Source organism: Lampetra planeri, chromosome 29, assembly GCF_965212315.1.
Source record: "Lampetra planeri chromosome 29, kcLamPlan1.2.h2, whole genome shotgun sequence".
Classification (NCBI taxonomy): Eukaryota; Metazoa; Chordata; class Hyperoartia; order Petromyzontiformes; family Petromyzontidae; genus Lampetra; species Lampetra planeri.
The window spans coordinates 1,652,946-1,670,368 of NC_136135.1; the positions used below are offsets into that span (position 1 = coordinate 1,652,946).

General features: G+C 53.6%; 1 protein-coding gene across 5 annotated transcripts in view; it reads right to left on the bottom strand.

The window, feature by feature from the left end:
* LOC144728557 (uncharacterized) overlaps positions 1–17,423 on the bottom strand; it is a 96,331-nt gene that overhangs the window by 44,832 nt on the left and 34,076 nt on the right. The window contains exon 1 of one of the 5 annotated variants that reach the window (XM_078608071.1): positions 9,127–9,272. The exons of 3 other annotated variants lie outside the window; for them this stretch is intronic. In XM_078608071.1, the coding sequence (XP_078464197.1) occupies positions 9,127–9,132 (6 nt within the window). In that variant the 5' untranslated portion in view covers positions 9,133–9,272. Of the gene's footprint in view, positions 1–6,630; positions 7,977–9,126; positions 9,273–17,423 lie in introns of those variants that run through there. One more of the 5 variants, XM_078608070.1, reaches the window with a different exon arrangement.

The following is a 17,423-nucleotide window of genomic DNA, read 5'->3' on the forward strand; positions in this document are numbered from 1 at the left end:
CGGCGCGAAAGAAGTTCAATACTCGTACGTTCGACGACCGCCGGCGGTGCGGACTGAGACGGCGTGACGTGGACTGCTACGCGGCGCCCGCTGCGAGAGGACGCGCGTCGCGGTCGCGGCCGCGGGGACAACCCCAAAAACCACCTCGACACCCTCCACTGGACCGGCTCGCTCAGCACGAGGGCGCGCCCAGACACAGACCGGCTGAGCTCCGCTCATGACAGCTCACGTGCTCGATGACAGCTCGTGTATTTGTTTTTTTGTTGTTTGTCACGGTTGCTGAGCGCAGGCCCCAGGGGCCCAAAAGAAATGCCAAGCGGCCAACAACAATCAGCGACTGCTGAAGGCACGATCGGTAATCATAATAATAATAGGCAACGGCGCTTTGTGGATTCCAGCAAGACTGTTGTGAGACCTGTAGAGCAGACACGATGGGGCGGAATTGCAAAAGTGGAGCAGTGCGAGGAGAGAAGCAGAAAGGGAATGTGTTGTGAACTGCAGTGTGGTGAGTGGGTGGGTGAGTGGCTGTGTTGTTGTGACCTGCAGTGTGGTGGTGAGTGAACAGTGTGGTGAGTGGGTGGGTGAGTGGCTGTGTTGTTGTGACCTGCAGCGTGGTGGTGATTGAACAGCGTGGTGAGTGGGTGGGTGAGTGGCTGTGTTGTTGTGACCTGCAGTGTGGTGAGATGGTGAGTGGGTGGGTGAGTGGCTGTGTTGTTGTGACCTGCAGTGTGGTGGTGGGTGGACAGTGTGGTGAGTGGGTGAGTGGGTAGGTGAGTGGGTGGGTGAGTGGGTGAGTGAGTGGCTGTGTTGTGACCTGCAGTGTGGTGAGTGGGTGAGTGGGTAGGTGAGTGGGTGAGTGGCTGAGTGAGTGGTTGTGTTGTTGTGACCTGCAGTGTGGCGGTGGGTGAACAGTGTGGTGAGTGGGTGGGTGAGTGGGTGAGTGGGTGAGTGAGTGGCTGTGTTGTGACCTGCAGTGTGGCGGTGGGTGAACAGCGTGGTGAGTGGGTGGGTGAGTGGGTGAGTGGGTAGGTGAGTGAGTGGGTGAGTGGGTGAGTGAGTGGCTGTGTTTTTGTAACCTGCAGTGTGGCGGTGGGTGAACACAGTGCAGCAATCAACGAGTGAAGTTCACAGGAAATGGTAACACCATAAACAGTGGTAACGGGGGTGGTGAACCGTGCAATAAGAATTGCGATGAATCGCCTGCGAGCGAGTGAATCGGTGAGTGCTGGACCGTCGTCCGTCTACCTTTATGCAAGCACGAGGGGTGCGGTCTATGACCTGTTTTCTACTCTGTAATTATCTGCCAAGTCTTGTCTCAAAGTTGGGTTTCACCGCGAGGGGAATATGAACAGTGTTATGCATCTCGCTGCTCTGTTGTTCAACACGTTGAGTAAGCATGCGGTCATTGCCGACTGCACTGACACCACCAAACCCGCTGCACATAACAACCTGCTTCACTCCGTAATGGATGGTCATGGTTACGGGCCAGGGTCTCAGATGTGCTGGCTCACTGATTTGAACCTAGCAATCGCAGCTGTTGGCTCAATGATTTAAAATCTAGGAACCGCTGTGCTTCTGGCTCACTAGTGGAAACCTAGGAATCTCAATTTAATCTGGCTCACTGATCTAAAATTAGGGATCTCAGTGACACTGACTCAGTACTCTGGTACGAGCCCCCCCCCCCCCAAAGCCACTCAGAGACATTGCCACCCACGTTAATCCTTCATTGATTTATGCGGGAAGGACAGGCGCTGTCAGATTAAAGGCGCTAACTGTACCTAAATCCTCTGCGACGCGCTCGGACTCATTCCCGTGCGCGCGGCTCGCATAATGCCACGCTTGCAGCAGCGGTGGTGCCAGATCAGAGGGGGGTTTTAAATCGCTGTATCGAGATTTTTCTGACGGCTGTCGAGGGTGAATTTTAAGGTTGGGAATTTTCCTGAAACGGATATTTTCTTGGGTGACCCAAAAGTATCTGACAGAGTCTCACAAATCCGAGTCAGGATTCGACTCATCCCACCAAACTTGTGGGGGGGGAAGGGAGATAAAACTGGTACCGAATGTAGAAAATTTACAGTTGTCCCAAAAAACAAGTTGGTCCTGCCACAGGAACATGGAATTTCCAGCACTGTCTTAGAGTCGTTTGTGAAGAAATATTAGTATTTTTTCTCTCTGGTTGAAAAATGTTGAGTTGCTCTGAATAACTTCGATTCTTAATTCACAGTCCTTTGTCGATCCACTGCTGGATATGAAAGCCACTCCACGCTGCGCCGGTCACAGGGGTTGTTTGACCATACTTCACCACGCTGGTCAGCTCAGGGAGGGTTGGCGGTCAAAGGAATGGACCTAAACAAAATCTATTTACCTATCGACTCATTTGTTTACCCCGATTACATTCCTATTAAATCCAGTGTCTTGATCGGAGACCAAAGACATTTCAATCAGGAATGCTCGCAGCTAGCAGTGACCTTCCTGTGTGAAGAAGCCGTATTAAATAAGTATATTTAACAATCACCCAGAGTGCCAGGGAATGGCCTCCGGACGGTGACATCACCTGCGCCTGAAGTCACATCCATTGAACTCTTAATCCAAAACTACACGCACACCTATTATAAGAATGTTCACCATGTACCAATCTAAGCAAAATGTATGAAAAAATGAAACTCAATGCATCCGTCGACAAAGGAAGAATATGAAATGACATGATGATGGGACCCTTCCGTCACTGCCAGCTCTGTGTGTGTCGTACTTCTCTGACCTGCCCCAACTGGACATCTGTGAACAAAACAACTTCAGAGCTCATTGGATTCCTCCAGGATAAATAAAGATTCTGATTATGTTTTTTTTTCTCTCCAGCATCATGAGATGGACCGAATGCTCCCCTCGTGTGTAACCTTGCTGACCTTTGTTCCCACGTTATTACGAGTCAGCTGATCTCGCTTGTAAAGGAAAGCAGTGTTCAAGGCCTGGTGCCATCTTTACGGATACTGATCAAAATCACAATTTCTTATGTATCCTCAAATAAGGAATTGTCCCCCCCCCACCCTTCCTTCCTTGTTATGCCGTCAACCAGCATGGGTAAAACAAAACAAAAATCAGTTTTTTTTACTAACTCATGTGAATAGGCGAGTAACAATTCGCCCCCTTGCGATTTGATGAACCGTCACAATTTCGGGGGCTCCGATTCGATTCCATCCCAGACCCCCGATGCTTTGAATATCGAGTGGCGGGGGGGGGGGGGCTACGTAGCGCCTCGAGTGGCTGCAGGGGTCACGTGGACCGACTCGGCACGCCGGAAGCGTCGAGAAACACCTAACGCGGCCGCGGACGCACGCGCACACACGCAATTCGACGCACGCGGTGCGATCTTAAGAATCAATATTGGGTCGATTTTTCAAGGGTTTGTCTGTTTCCCCAATAGCTAATTACAACAACAAAAATGGTAATCGCAACATTGAAAAACTATAATTATCATAAGGCCCCATGGTGTAAACAAGTGCAGTCTCCAACTCTTATTAGATTAACCTGCCAAGTCACCTGTTGTGTGTTTTGTTTCGATTTAAGCCACACGGTGTAAGTGACGAACGTGCCTTTGAGGTTTCTTGCGTTGATTGATTTTGTGGCATTGCAGCAGCGGCAGCATCACAAAACAGCGCGTTTAATTGGATGCATCGTCTCGGCCCTTTAAAACATTCGGGAATTGAGGAATTCAAACAAATTCTCGCGGAAAAGAGATCCCCCAAACACCCCCTCACATGGTGAAAGAGTAACGGTCGCTTTTGAGAAATAATCAAATTCATGTCTCTAAACCCACCGACGCTGTCCAGGATGAAGGACATCATCATCATCATAGCATGGAAGAGCACAAACTTCACGAATACCACCAGAATCATCCACGTTCAATCCGCTCCCAGATGAAGACCATCCCCCGCCGTGGCCATCTCTCACGACCCCGTTCCCTAGTCCGCGCGTTCCCCTCACCGCCTCCGGAACGTCGGCACCGCCGCAGTCTTTCCACTGCTGGATGAGCAGCAACACGGCGGAGGTGTCTCTCCGACCTGCGTGCACGTTCTCTCATCCACGTGCTCCTGCTCCCTTCCCCCGCCTCCCCTGCCCCCCCTCTCTCTCTCCGCGATCGGCGAGGTCGGGCCGCGGTGTGACAGGAGGCGGCTGCCGGTGACACTCCAGCGCTGGAATGTCTCCGAGCCGCTGCGGTTCACCGGGGCACACCGACGTGCCGCCAGATTTGCCACGGCCGCGTCCACGCGTCCACATGTGGACGCGCAACCGGAATGGATTCTCAAAAATGTACGCTAAGGATGTGACACCTATTTACTCATCTTATTGTTGGGTTTTTCTTTTCTTTCTTTTTTTATGCAAATTAATTCCACCGTCTTGTTAGGAGGTCAAGACATTTCAAATTCGGAATGCTCGCAGCTAGCGGTGCATCACCTCGTGTGACATTTAATGGCCTAAGGAAGGTGACATCACATGCTTTTGAAGTGACATCACGCCCCCCCCCCCCCACCAAAGATCCCCCGTGTAGCCTTCACAGACCGATGGGGCAAGTGCTGTTAGCGATCACCTATGGAGGCCGGCACGGCACACGAGGGGGTGGGTGGCCAGCAACATGCCCGGCCGCCTTTGTCTCCCCAGCGGTGACGTTTCCACACCGCACCAGGTTCTCATTTGAGGCGGAGTCATCCTAGGGAAGGCCCAGGACCGGTTCAGATAATCGCCACTGGTGTTCGCCACGAGCGGGAATCGAACTCGGGTCGTTGGGTTCGTAGCGCAGCGCGCTAACCGCTGCACCACCCCTCCGCCGCCACCGCCACCGCCATCTCCAACCCCCCCAAAGTAAGATTTGCTTTGCCCGGGGTGTAAGAGGTCGCTGTATCTCTGCGCATGAAAGGCGGCTTGCCCTGCAGTTGCCCGCTCACGCCACGACTCGTGTAGAACGGCGCCCACCACAAGCCGGAGCTCCAGACAGCCCCCCCCCGCCCCCTCCTCCAGGGGGCAATTCTCGCCTCCTCTTCCACGCCGGCCAAACGTCACAGAGAAAAAGTGGAAGTACCTACACTTTACCCCACCGTACCTACACTTTACCCCACCGTACCTACACTTTACCCCACCGTACCTACACTTTACCCCACCGTACCTACACTTTACCCCACCGTACCTACACTTTACCCCACCGTACCTACACTTTACCCCACCGTACCTACACTTTACCCCACCGTACCTACACTTTACCCCACCGTACCTACACTTTACCCCACCGTACCTACACTTTACCCCACCGTACCTACACTTTACCCCACCGTACCTACACTTTACCCCACCGTACCTACACTTTACCCCACCGTACCTACACTTTACCCCACCGTACCTACACTTTACCCCACCGTACCTACACTTTACCCCACCGTACCTACACTTTACCCCACCGTACCTACACTTTACCCCACCGTACCTACACTTTACCCCACCGTACCTACACTTTACCCCACCGTACCTACACTTTACCCCACCGTACCTACACTTTACCCCACCGTACCTACACTTTACCCCACCGTACCTACACTTTACCCCACCGTACCTACACTTTACCCCACCGTACCTACACTTTACCCCACCGTACCTACACTTTACCCCACCGTACCTACACTTTACCCCACCGTACCTACACTTTACCCCACCGTACCTACACTTTACCCCACCGTACCTACACTTTACCCCACCGTACCTACACTTTACCCCACCGTACCTACACTTTACCCCACCGTACCTACACTTTACCCCACCGTACCTACACTTTACCCCACCGTACCTACACTTTACCCCACCGTACCTACACTTTACCCCACCGTACCTACACTTTACCCCACCGTACCTACACTTTACCCCACCGTACCTACACTTTACCCCACCGTACCTACACTTTACCCCACCGTACCTACACTTTACCCCACCGTACCTACACTTTACCCCACCGTACCTACACTTTACCCCACCGTACCTACACTTTACCCCACCGTACCTACACTTTACCCCACCGTACCTACACTTTACCCCACCGTACCTACACTTTACCCCACCGTACCTACACTTTACCCCACCGTACCTACACTTTACCCCACCGTACCTACACTTTACCCCACCGTACCTACACTTTACCCCACCGTACCTACACTTTACCCCACCGTACCTACACTTTACCCCACCGTACCTACACTTTACCCCACCGTACCTACACTTTACCCCACCGTACCTACACTTTACCCCACCGTACCTACACTTTACCCCACCGTACCTACACTTTACCCCACCGTACCTACACTTTACCCCACCGTACCTACACTTTACCCCACCGTACCTACACTTTACCCCACCGTACCTACACTTTACCCCACCGTACCTACACTTTACCCCACCGTACCTACACTTTACCCCACCGTACCGCGACCGACTGACCGACGGACCGACCGAGAGACCGCTTGCGTGCCCATTCACGCCGCCGAGTGGACAGGGGTGGGCACACACGGGAGGGAGGGGGGCGGCAGGGGAATTGAAGAAACTCTGCACCATCGTTTCAATTCCCACGTCGCTCTGCGAGTCCGGTGTTCTCACCGTCGCAACCATTGGGGCAGCATCGCTCCGCGCGTCTCTCTCCCGGTCCGTCTTCAGGGCCCCCTTCTCATCCCCACACCGGCTCCCTTCACGCTACGGTGGGAGTTAAAAACAAATCATCTCGTGGAAACGACCGGATCCCGTCATGGAAAGTGTGGAATTTCCACCACCGGCTCGCAAACATGGCCAGCGACAGTGCTTCGTTTTGTGACGTAGACGATGCGACTGTTGAACCGTGACGCGAAAGCGGGGGGCCGTGTTGACCGCGGAGCGGGTATCCTGTTTCTCCGCCTGAATGAGTTTAAAGTGTTGCTTACAACGCCAGGTGCTGTCTCTGAAGAGACAAAGGCAGCCTGGGATTTAATCACCGACCTGCTATGGGATCCAATGTGCGTGTCTATTTCTCTCTCTCCGTGCGTCTTGTTTTCTGTCCGATTCCCCATCGCCGTCTCTGTGTGTATGTCAGATTCTCTCGGTCTCCGTGTCTCCGTCTGTATCTGATTCTCTCTGCCTGTCGGTCTCTCTGTGTCTTTGTTGATCTCTGCGAGTCTCTGTATCGGTCTCTGTCTCTCTGTGTGTCTATGCGTGTCTCTGTATCGGTCTCTGTCTCTCTGTGTGTCTATGCGAGTCTCTGTATCGGTCTCTGTCTCTCTGTGTGTCTCTGCGTGTCTCTGTATCGGTCTCTGTATCGGTCTCTGTCTCTCTGTGTGTCTCTGCGTGTCTCTGGGTCTCGCTGTGATTTTATCCGGTTCTCTCTGTGTCTGTATCGACGTGTCTTTCTCCTTGTCCCTCAGTATCCAAGTGTCGATTTCTGCTGCGGTTACAGCCGTGTCTGTGTGTCCTCGTCTCTACTCGTATCTCTCTGTATCTTTCTCTTACAGGTGTCTAAACTCTGTCCACGTCATACCTTCCGCCCACCTTCCCACGCATCGGGAATACTCGTCACTCCCTAGCAATCCACGCTCATTCCCCGTGGTCGCAATTCCTCTCGACCGGCGTAAGTTACCGTCACCGCTGCGGCATCATGAGATGGACTGAATGCTCCCCCCGTGTGTAACCTTGCCGACTTTTATTCCCACGTTATTGCGAGTCAGCTGATCTCGCTTGTAAATGAAAGCAGTGTTCAAGGCCTGTGCCGTGTTTACGAATACTGATCAAAATCACAATTTCTTATGTATTCGCTGTGGCTGAGCGCTGATGAAAACCGTCACTCTCCCTCTAGGCCAGCAGCAGGCAGCCCTCGACGATGATTTATGAACTAATGGGAACACTTTGCTCGAGAAAATTCCGTCTCAAGGCTCGAGAACGTTTGCACGACAAATACAGCTGCCCCGACCCGCAGAACCGTCGGGCTGCCCTCCGCTAAAAAAAAAAGCGTCCCACTGGGTCTAGCAAAGTGACCGAGCGGGTGGCACCAGCCGAGGAATGTAACGCGTCCGAGAGGGCATCTTCCTAGGAGACTGTGCTATGACATCACCTCGTGCGTGGGTACTGGGTGGGGTGTCGCGTCGCGGGAGACGCCGACGGCTCGCGGAGGTCTTCATCCAGCAGTGGACCGGTCACGGCTGATGACGAGCACTGAATGTGACTATTCTGCTTGCCAAAGCTGGCACGCGGTTGGCTGTGCATCGGTCCAGCATTTCTCTCCGGACGCACAAACCGAACGCCGGTCCGCCCCTTCGTCCATTCGCGATAACGCACACCGCCAAATCGGGTCGCGCTTCGCTGGGCGGCAGCGAGGAGAGAATAATAGCCGCGCGGCTATTCAAGCGCGCCGGCCGTTTGGGAGACGTTCTTAGGGACGGACGCGTCCGCGCGTTCCCCGCCCCCGCCTCCACCTGCCTGGCGAGCGTCGCTGAGTTTTTTCAACATCGCGGGAAACCGCCGCCCACGCAGGAACCCACGGAGAACGACGGCGGCGACGGTCACCTCTCGGGGGCTCGAGGAGCTGTTGGAAACGGGCGGACGTCGTCAACTCGGGGGCGCAGCACGCGATAATTGTAATCGCAGCGGGAGCGCGACGCTGAATCGGGGACGACAGCGAGGCAGAGTTCGGCATTCGCAACGGGGAGGCGGAGTTCGGCATTCGCAACGGCGCGAGAGGCGCTGGCGGCATCCAGCAATGGGGCCCACGTAATACGACGATGATGATGACGATAACGGTGATGTAGAGAAGCCTTCATCTAGCAGTGGATAGGCAATGGCTGATGGTCGTGATGATAATGGGAGTCAATGAGGCGAGAGGGATAAGAATGAGACGATTATAGGAGAGGGGATCCGTGGGGGGGGGGGTAGATTTGCGACGATAATCCGATGAAGAGAGAGCGTGACAATGACAGCAGAGACATGTGGAAAGGTACAGTGCAGTTCGTCACATGGCTATATAGGAAACTACCGGCAGCAGAACCGCGACACGCGCATGTGGAGACACGCGGAGACACGCGGAGACACACGCACGCGGAGACACGGGCACGCGAAGAGACACGCGAAACTCACCACCATGGTCTCCTGCCGGTGGAGGAGCGCGGTGGGGTGGAGTGGTGGCGGCTTGGTGAGTGGTGGCGGCGTGGTGAGTGGTGGCAGGGGGTGGGATTTAACCGGGTGCGGCGGCCACAGACTCCCACGGCGGCGACGGTGATGATGTAACCGTGACCCACCTCCGCACACAAAACGCTGCCTTCTACTCCCCTCCTACCCAACTCCACCGCCTCCTCCCTTACTCCCCCCACTCGCGTGCGCGAGAGGTGCCGGCCCTCCACGCCCCCTCGTGCGCCGCCGTGCTCGGAGGTGCTCGTGAACAGCACTTGCCCCGTGAGTCTGTTTAGGATTATATGGGGATTCTTTGCCTTTGTACGCGTAAATGCGCGTGTCCGTGCGTGTCCGTGCAGTGTGTGCGAGGGTGCGCCACAGTAGGGAGCACTTGGTGATGCATCTGCCCGTCATCTCGGAATCAGAATATCTATTTATAGTGGAAGAATCCGATGAGCCGTGAAGCTCTTTTCACAGACGTCCAGTCGTCCATCTCAGTTGACCCAGGGCGCCCGGGTCTGTCCCGTGACCTCCTCTCAACGAGCCTTCCGCACTCCACGTGGCCTCAAAGCGCACCGAGCCTCCTCCCTCACTCCGTGGTGACGTCGCCGTCATTTAGTGGCGAAAGATAGGTGCTCGCAAACAGCGCCCGCCCCAACAGCCTGTGTAGGCGATACCGGGTTATTTGTCTTTTTTTGTGTGTGTCAGTGTATGTCTGTGTGTAGTGTCGTGGTCAGTGCACTGCTCTGTGAACCTGATCCCTCAACCACAGCCAACATCAGCGGTGACAAATATCCGAAGTGGTAGTTGGCCTCGCCTAGATTGGCTCAGCCATAAAATTCGTACCTGGAACGGTGTGTAAACATCCACACAGGTGAGGCCAAGACAACCAGGCGCGGTGCTAAATGCATCACCCCGTGGTGCGCTGTGCCAGCCTTTATAGGTATTTGCTGACGTCACTTGCCCCAATCGACTCTTAAAGGCCAAACAAGGGGGTTTTTTTGTTGTTTTGTTTGTGCTTTACACCCACCACCATGACCCACCAATCTCCATAAAAAAATACACATTGAGAAAGACCACGTCTGCACTCGGGTTGCGTGGGGTGTGTGTGAGAGTGCGAGTTAGCTCCCCGACCTAGCAGCACTTGCCCCAACGATCTGCTAAGACTCTGGTGGTGGGGGATGGGGGGGGGGTCTGTGTCTTTGCCTTTGATCTCCGACCTCCGTGCGGGCAATGGGAGCTGCAGGAACAGCCACCGCAGACCTCGTGCTGCGTGCCCAGCTGTCACATTCATTCATTCGCTGAATCGGCCGATCGTTCGCCCGCTCCTTCATTCGCTCGTTCGCTCCCCTCCCCGCCACTCCCGGCAGTAGGCACACACCGAATGATCTCGGCGGAGGGCATTTCGCACAAACGCTCGCCTGCCACAAAAAAAATCTGCCCGGCCGAAAACCCGCGGCTTCATGAGTCACGAGGACATGTGACAAAATAATTACCGCTGTGCTGAGCCCGGGTCCGCGTGGGGTGCGCGGGGCTCGTGCTCTGACCATTACGCAACACCGCGGGCGACCGCGGTGCTGGGTGCAGCGTCCCAACTGGAAGGACAAGCGGCAAGGGGCCGCGTGCCACCAACAATTGTGGGGGTTTAGATGCGCAGCGGGAAAAACAAGACGAAAATGTGAGCTGGCACAGCGCGCACGCATCACCGCGGCGACGGAGGGTTCGCTCCCAACGTCGACAAGAGCTGCCCACCACCAACTGGCTCTCGACGTAGCCGTGTCCTTCACTCAAGACGTTGGCGATCGTGGCATTCCTTCCATTCATCTCTGTTAGCGATGTTTACTCAACAGCTTCGAATCATTAGATGCTCCCTTACAGTTGCATCCAGTTGTTCAAATTGCTTACGTGGCTTAATTTGCTGTTTTCCCTGGCTTCTTGTACCTAGAATTTTCCCAGTCAAAACATTGATATTCAGTCTCTTGTTTCCTCATGACACGTCCAAAAAATTGGACTTGCCTTTCTCTAATTATTCTCATTCATTTCCCTTTGGTACCCTGCTCTTCGTAATACGTTCATGTTACTCTGCTCGCCAATTCCATAAACGTGAAACATCCTCCTTAAAACCACTTTTGTGTTGCTTCTAATTGCTCTGCAGGGTCTTTAGAATCATCCAACGTTCATCTAGTAACACTTACATAGGGACCCATAGAATCGCAAAGAGACCCAGAGACTCACACAGAGACCCAGAGACTCACACAGAGACCCAGAGACTCACACAGAGACCCAAAGGCTCACAAAGAAACCCATACACTTGCATAGAGACCCAGAGACTCACAAAGAAACCCATACACTCACATAGAGACTCAGAGACTCACATAGAGACCCAGAGACTCACAAATAGACCCAAAGACTCACGAAGAGACCCAAAGACTCACATAGAGACGCAGAGACTCACAAAGAGACCCAGAGACTCGCGAAGAGACTCAGAGACTCACATTGACACTCAAGAGACTCACAGCTTTCACACTCACACAGGAGAACAGACCTGAGTATGCAACACTGTAGAAGTCTTTATATTCTCGTTGCCGTCCATCATTTCTTATTTTTCAAAACAGACCCCCTTTTCTCAAATATATCTTTTGTCAGTGCCATTCTTCTGGTAATCTCCATGAACGTTAATCTCCATGAAAGCAACTTCCCTCCACTGTTATCGGACTACATGAAGAGCCACGATGCTCCGCCTGCACGGCGCAAGTGAGCGGTGGAGGTGCAGCCCTGCAATACCTTCCTGGCAACACCGCTAACGGAACGTGCCTCAACCGAGAGGGAGCTCTACAGAGTCCCTCTAGGGCGGTGTTCTTCACTCGTTTTCAGAGCGGGAGGGGGGAGGACACTTATCCGTGTGCGAGTGCCGCCATTGGGGTTTGACAGCAGCACGACGACGACGATGGGGTTGGGTGTTGTCACCTACCCCCTGGCACACCAGGGGGTAGGTGGCCAGCACCACGCCCGGCCAACTTTGTCTCCCCGATGGCGATGCTTACACGGCATAGCAGGTACTCATTTAAAGCCGAGTCGATCTAGGGGAGGCCCAGGATCAGTCCAGACAATAGTCACCGCTGTTGGCCGTGAGCGGGAATCGATCCCTGGTCTCCGGGTTCGTAGCGCAGCGAGCTAACGTGACACTACCCGCGCTCGTGCAAATCCGGCGCACATTTTCGGCTTCGTCCCACGAGGTCGCGGCGCCCCGGATTTGAGCCCCACCCAGGTTGTTTTTTTATTGCCGTTGCCGAGCAAGGGCAGAGGCGAGGCTGCGTGTCGCGATGCCTCCTCGCATTAGGCGACGGGGCCCCGGGCGCGCGCCGCGCGCCTCTTGTGCATGCTCAGTGCGGCGTGAAGCCCTGTCCGCGGCTATTAGCGGCGCTCGCAGCAACAAACGCACGCGGGACGCAGGGCCACGTGCGCGGAGAGACCGGTCGCATGGCTCGTGAAGCGCGCGCGTGCGTGCACACACACACACACGTGTGTACAGTACACGCACTTGCGCATGCGTGCACGGACAAAGACAAAGACCCCCCCCCTCCCCACTATAGCCTTAACAATCGCGAGCAGCAATTGCCCAAACATACAAAGACACATACAAAGATCCCCCGTAGAGCCTTAACAGACTCTCGAGGCAAGTGCTGTTCGCAAGCACCTACGAAGGCCCGGCACGGTGCACAAAGGGGTGGGTGGCCAGCACCACTCCAGTCCACATGTCTGCCAAGTGGTGATGTTTATACATCGCTGTGGGTACTCGTTTAAGGCTGAATTGACCTAGGGGAGGCCCACGAGTGGTTAGGAGATTTTGCCACCGGTGTTGGGCGTGAGCGGGAGTCTAACTCTGGTTATTCGGTTTGTAGCGCAGCGTGCTAACCCGCGACATTACCGCTCCCCACACACATTCACAAAACGAAGACACAATTGCACGCAGGTGCAGACAACCGCCGTTCGCCACTGTGTGGTGGCCGCGAGATCACCGCGGCGCTTGTGCCAGGCTAGGTGCACCTTGGGGGTGTACAGACGCAGACTCGCACATGCACAAAGCCACATCCGCGCACGAGCACGCACCGCCCTAGACTGACGGATGCGCACTTGAGCTGTGGTAATGCCGACAAAAAAAAGCCTGACCAAGCCACGAACGGCTGACCTTTGGAAATCAATTTCCACTTTAAAAAGACTTAGGGGATCGACTTCGTATCGATTATGTAAGCCGCAGTACGGTAGCTTAATAGGTGTGCACGTGCGTGTGCCCTTCATCCTGGCTGGCACAAGCCCTTTCTCCCTAACGCTGGCAAGTCCATCCCTTCTCCTTGACCCTCGTAAGCTTGGACCTCAACTCTAACCGTGACTCCGTTAAGTCCAGCCCTTCCTGGGGGTTTGATGGGTTGTGTCAAGGTTCTCCTGCTTCCTTGCACACGAAGCCAAATGCTCTTTGAATGGAACCGATCAAACATCCCTAATGGAGCAGGACCCTCCTGAAAAACAGCAGCCAAATAAATGGAAATATTGTCACTCGCCTAGACATTCACTTACCCTCCACACCCCGGAAAGCCTCACAGAGTCTCAAGACTCTCTATCCCGAGGGTCTGGCTCACATTGGGATGTTTGGCCAATTCCATAAAGGGGTGTTTGGCTTCTTGGGCGAGGAAACGGTAGAATCTTCTTGGTTCTTTCGGTAAAGTCACGTAGAAGGGAAGTAATAAAATAATAAAAATAAAACATAATAAAATAATTCTCACGACGTTTCTGCCACAACGCAAGCAGCCGTCCTCGGGTGAAGAAAAGGTCTGTCGAGAAGACAGAGTCTGAATGACAACCCCAGGCTTGGAGCGTCTTTTTAAGCTGGGTTGGAGGGGGGGAAGAGCGCCTTGACAAAATCATTTGCATATCAAGAGGAATTTAGCATATATATAAGCTGGGTTGAAACGGTAGAAGTCTGCAGAAACTCCACCACGTGCACGAGGGGGTGAAGCAACGCTACGCACAGATCGATTCAAGAATCCACTGCCGTACCTGCCATCTCCTGGCCGCCTCGAAACCCAATGCCGACAGCATCTGGTGTTACCAGGAAGTCTCCGATCCACCCTAACCAGGTTCGACTCAGCTTAGCGTCCGAGATCCGAGGGGATCGGGCACAGTGATGGTGTTTTTGCTGCATGTGTGTAGGTGGAACTTATTTCGCGCCGTACATAGCCAACCGTGCTTATCGGAGGTGTAAGAATTACTTGTTGTCACAAAGACAGAAATCGTTCATTGGGTGGAACTGCTAAGCAGTGTGGGGGTGGGGGGGACATAATAATGGGGGCACTGACACCCACGTGACTGATCCAATGAGATCGGGCAGAAGCAGCAAGGTGATTTGGTCACAGATGTTCAACAAAACAAGCCTCGGCCTTACAACACTAAGCCTAATCCCTTAATGGGTTAGCCCTTGCTCCTAACACAATCCGAAAGCTCCAGGAGTGGGCAACATCTTGATTTGAGTCGCCAAACTCCCCGGCATGTGGCGTCTCGCAATCGCGACGACAACGAAGCGGGGCGAGGGACTTGAGAATTCGCGGGAACGAGCGACGCGGAGGGAGCGGAATCGGCGTGACTTCGCGACTCCCCCCCCCCCCCGGAGGGACGGCGAGCACGGTGGGGAGCGAGAGGGGGCGGTGGCGGTGGTGGCTGCGGCGGTAGTTGGCAACGGCGGAACGCCCTTAGACAAGAGGACGCACGTCAAACTTCGACGGCGGAAACTTTGCGAGAGACGGACGGCGCACTGGCTCAGAGGGACAGCGCAACTCCGATTAGTACGGTTGGCTACGAACGGCGCGAAAGAAATTCAACGTACACATGAAGCAGAGGCACCGCTACTCGCGACACTTTAAACACTCATCAGCATATTTGGCATATTTGGCATCGTCGCAGCTATTATCATCATCGTCGTCGTCGTTATCAGAGTACAATTATTTGTTGTGTAAATTACCATTCTTTTATCTCCCCAAATTAATATTAGAATTATTTCTTAGGAGCGGAAACTGCAAACAAAGCGGGAAGGGGCAGCCAGAACTGGTGCCAACAGTTGCCCATTTTGGGGCAGTTTTGCTGATGGTGCCAGGAGACGAAAATCCTTGACAAATCGCTCGCAGATCATTGAAACTCCCCCCCCCGCCCGCCCAACTCCCCCTGTATTAGAGAACGGCCCACAAAAGTAGACATCACAGAGCTTCTTCTGAGATGCCTTCAAGACACCTCTCTTCCATACAAATAGAGGGAAGCACTTGCCTGTACGCTCTGTGATGGTTTTTTAAAATAAAGCGCAGAACCAAATTTAACGTGATTTTTTTTTATGCAGTCATTGGAGACCGAGGCATGCCACTCTTGATTTCTTGAAATATATTTGTCTTATCATTCCTATCATCACTGACATCATCATCACAATCATCATCACTATCATCATCACTGTCACCACCATCATCTCTGCTATCACAATCATTATCAGAATTGAGTCGCATCCAGAGTACCATCATCACCACCATCCCAAATCACGACCAATCACCGTCCTTATCGACATCATTCACATTTTCACTGGCGTCACGACCATCATCATCATCATTGTCGTAATTATTCGTATCAAATATTTCAGCATCATGATCATCACAACACCTCCAGGCGTCCGAGATGCCCTACAGAGATGAGATCATTGGCACCGAGCACAGGACACGGTCGCTCGCGAATGAGTGAATGGTATCGTTTGGGCGAGGGTGATGTTGGAATTTGGACCGTGATCCACATATCCGGGCCATAAACACTCACACTGTGCTCATCATCTCCATAAAACATTAATCAAGCATTTGTGAGCGGGGCATGAGAAATGCAATCTCATTTTTGAGACGAGCCCAGCCTCAATTAACAAAACCACTCTCAGAAGAAAAACCATGCCTACGCAGGGAAGATGTAAACACTTTCTCAACACGTGTCTGTCCTTTAAAGGATTCTTTCATCGTCGTCATCATTATCGTCGGCGGCGGCGGCAGCCGTGACCAATCCACTGCTAGATGAAAGCCTCCACGCTCCCACCTCCCCCACCAAGGCAACGGCATCTCTCACGATCCTGCCATGCAGACGATCCACCCAGCAGCCTGCGCACGAACGGATTCCGTCGCTCCAGCGTTTATCCTGAGCTCTCCGACGTCTTGCCGAAGATGTTCCCAGCACACGCGGACAAACGTCGGACGCAGTGCCGGATAACGCGCGGGCACGTACCCCCGAAAACACGTAGAGCTACGCAGCAGCAGCAGCAGCACGGATCGTGAAAAAATACCTGCACAGTCCAAAGCACCCCAATTATGTAAAGGTGATCTGGCGAGCATCCCAATGCAGATGGACCCTCCTGGAAAAGGGTTGACCTTGAGACTCGGCGAAGCTCTCCCGCGAGACTAATAAACGACGTTACCCTTATCAACATCGATGAAGGGCAAAACTGTCTTTGGCTCGTGTCTCTGTGTGCGTGCCGACCTCGTGGGGAGCAGGTCGTGTAGCAGCGGTTCGCGGTACGCTGCGCCGTGCACCCGGCGACCCGAGTTCAGAATCCCGCTCGCGGTCAACACCAGTGACGATTATCTGAACCAGTCATGGGCCTCGCCTAGGTCGACTCAGCCTGAAATGAGTACCTAGTGTGATGTGTAAACATCGCCACTGGGGAGACAAAGGCGGCCGGGCGTGGTGCTGGTCACCCACCCCCTCGTGTGCCCTGCCAGCCTTCATAGCCGCTCGCTAGCAGCACTTGCCCCCAACAGTCTGTTAAGGCTACACGGGGGATCTTTGTCTTGTGCGACATTTCGGGCAATGGAACTTTTTCTTAGCACATAAAAAAAATGTTGCTACGAAGGGCCATTTTCGTTTGAAAGCCACAGCGTTATAGCTGAACATGTCATCGGGTTTATGGTCATTGTGAATGCAGTAGCAGCAGCAGAAATCACCAAATAACTTGTCTAATTGAGGAAATGAGGGTTAATGTTTCTCGTTGAGTGCGACGGGCTTTTCCCAGTATCACCGTCGTCGTCGTCATCATCATCACCATCACTCAAACGCGCGGTCTAATCGTCCCCGCAATAAGTGGATTCGCTGTAATTTTGTTTAGCAAATCGATTTCGAAATACATGAAACTTGTGGCGCCCGTGTCACACCACGGGAAGGGGGGAGGAGAGTCCAGGATTAATGAATGGGACAAAAGA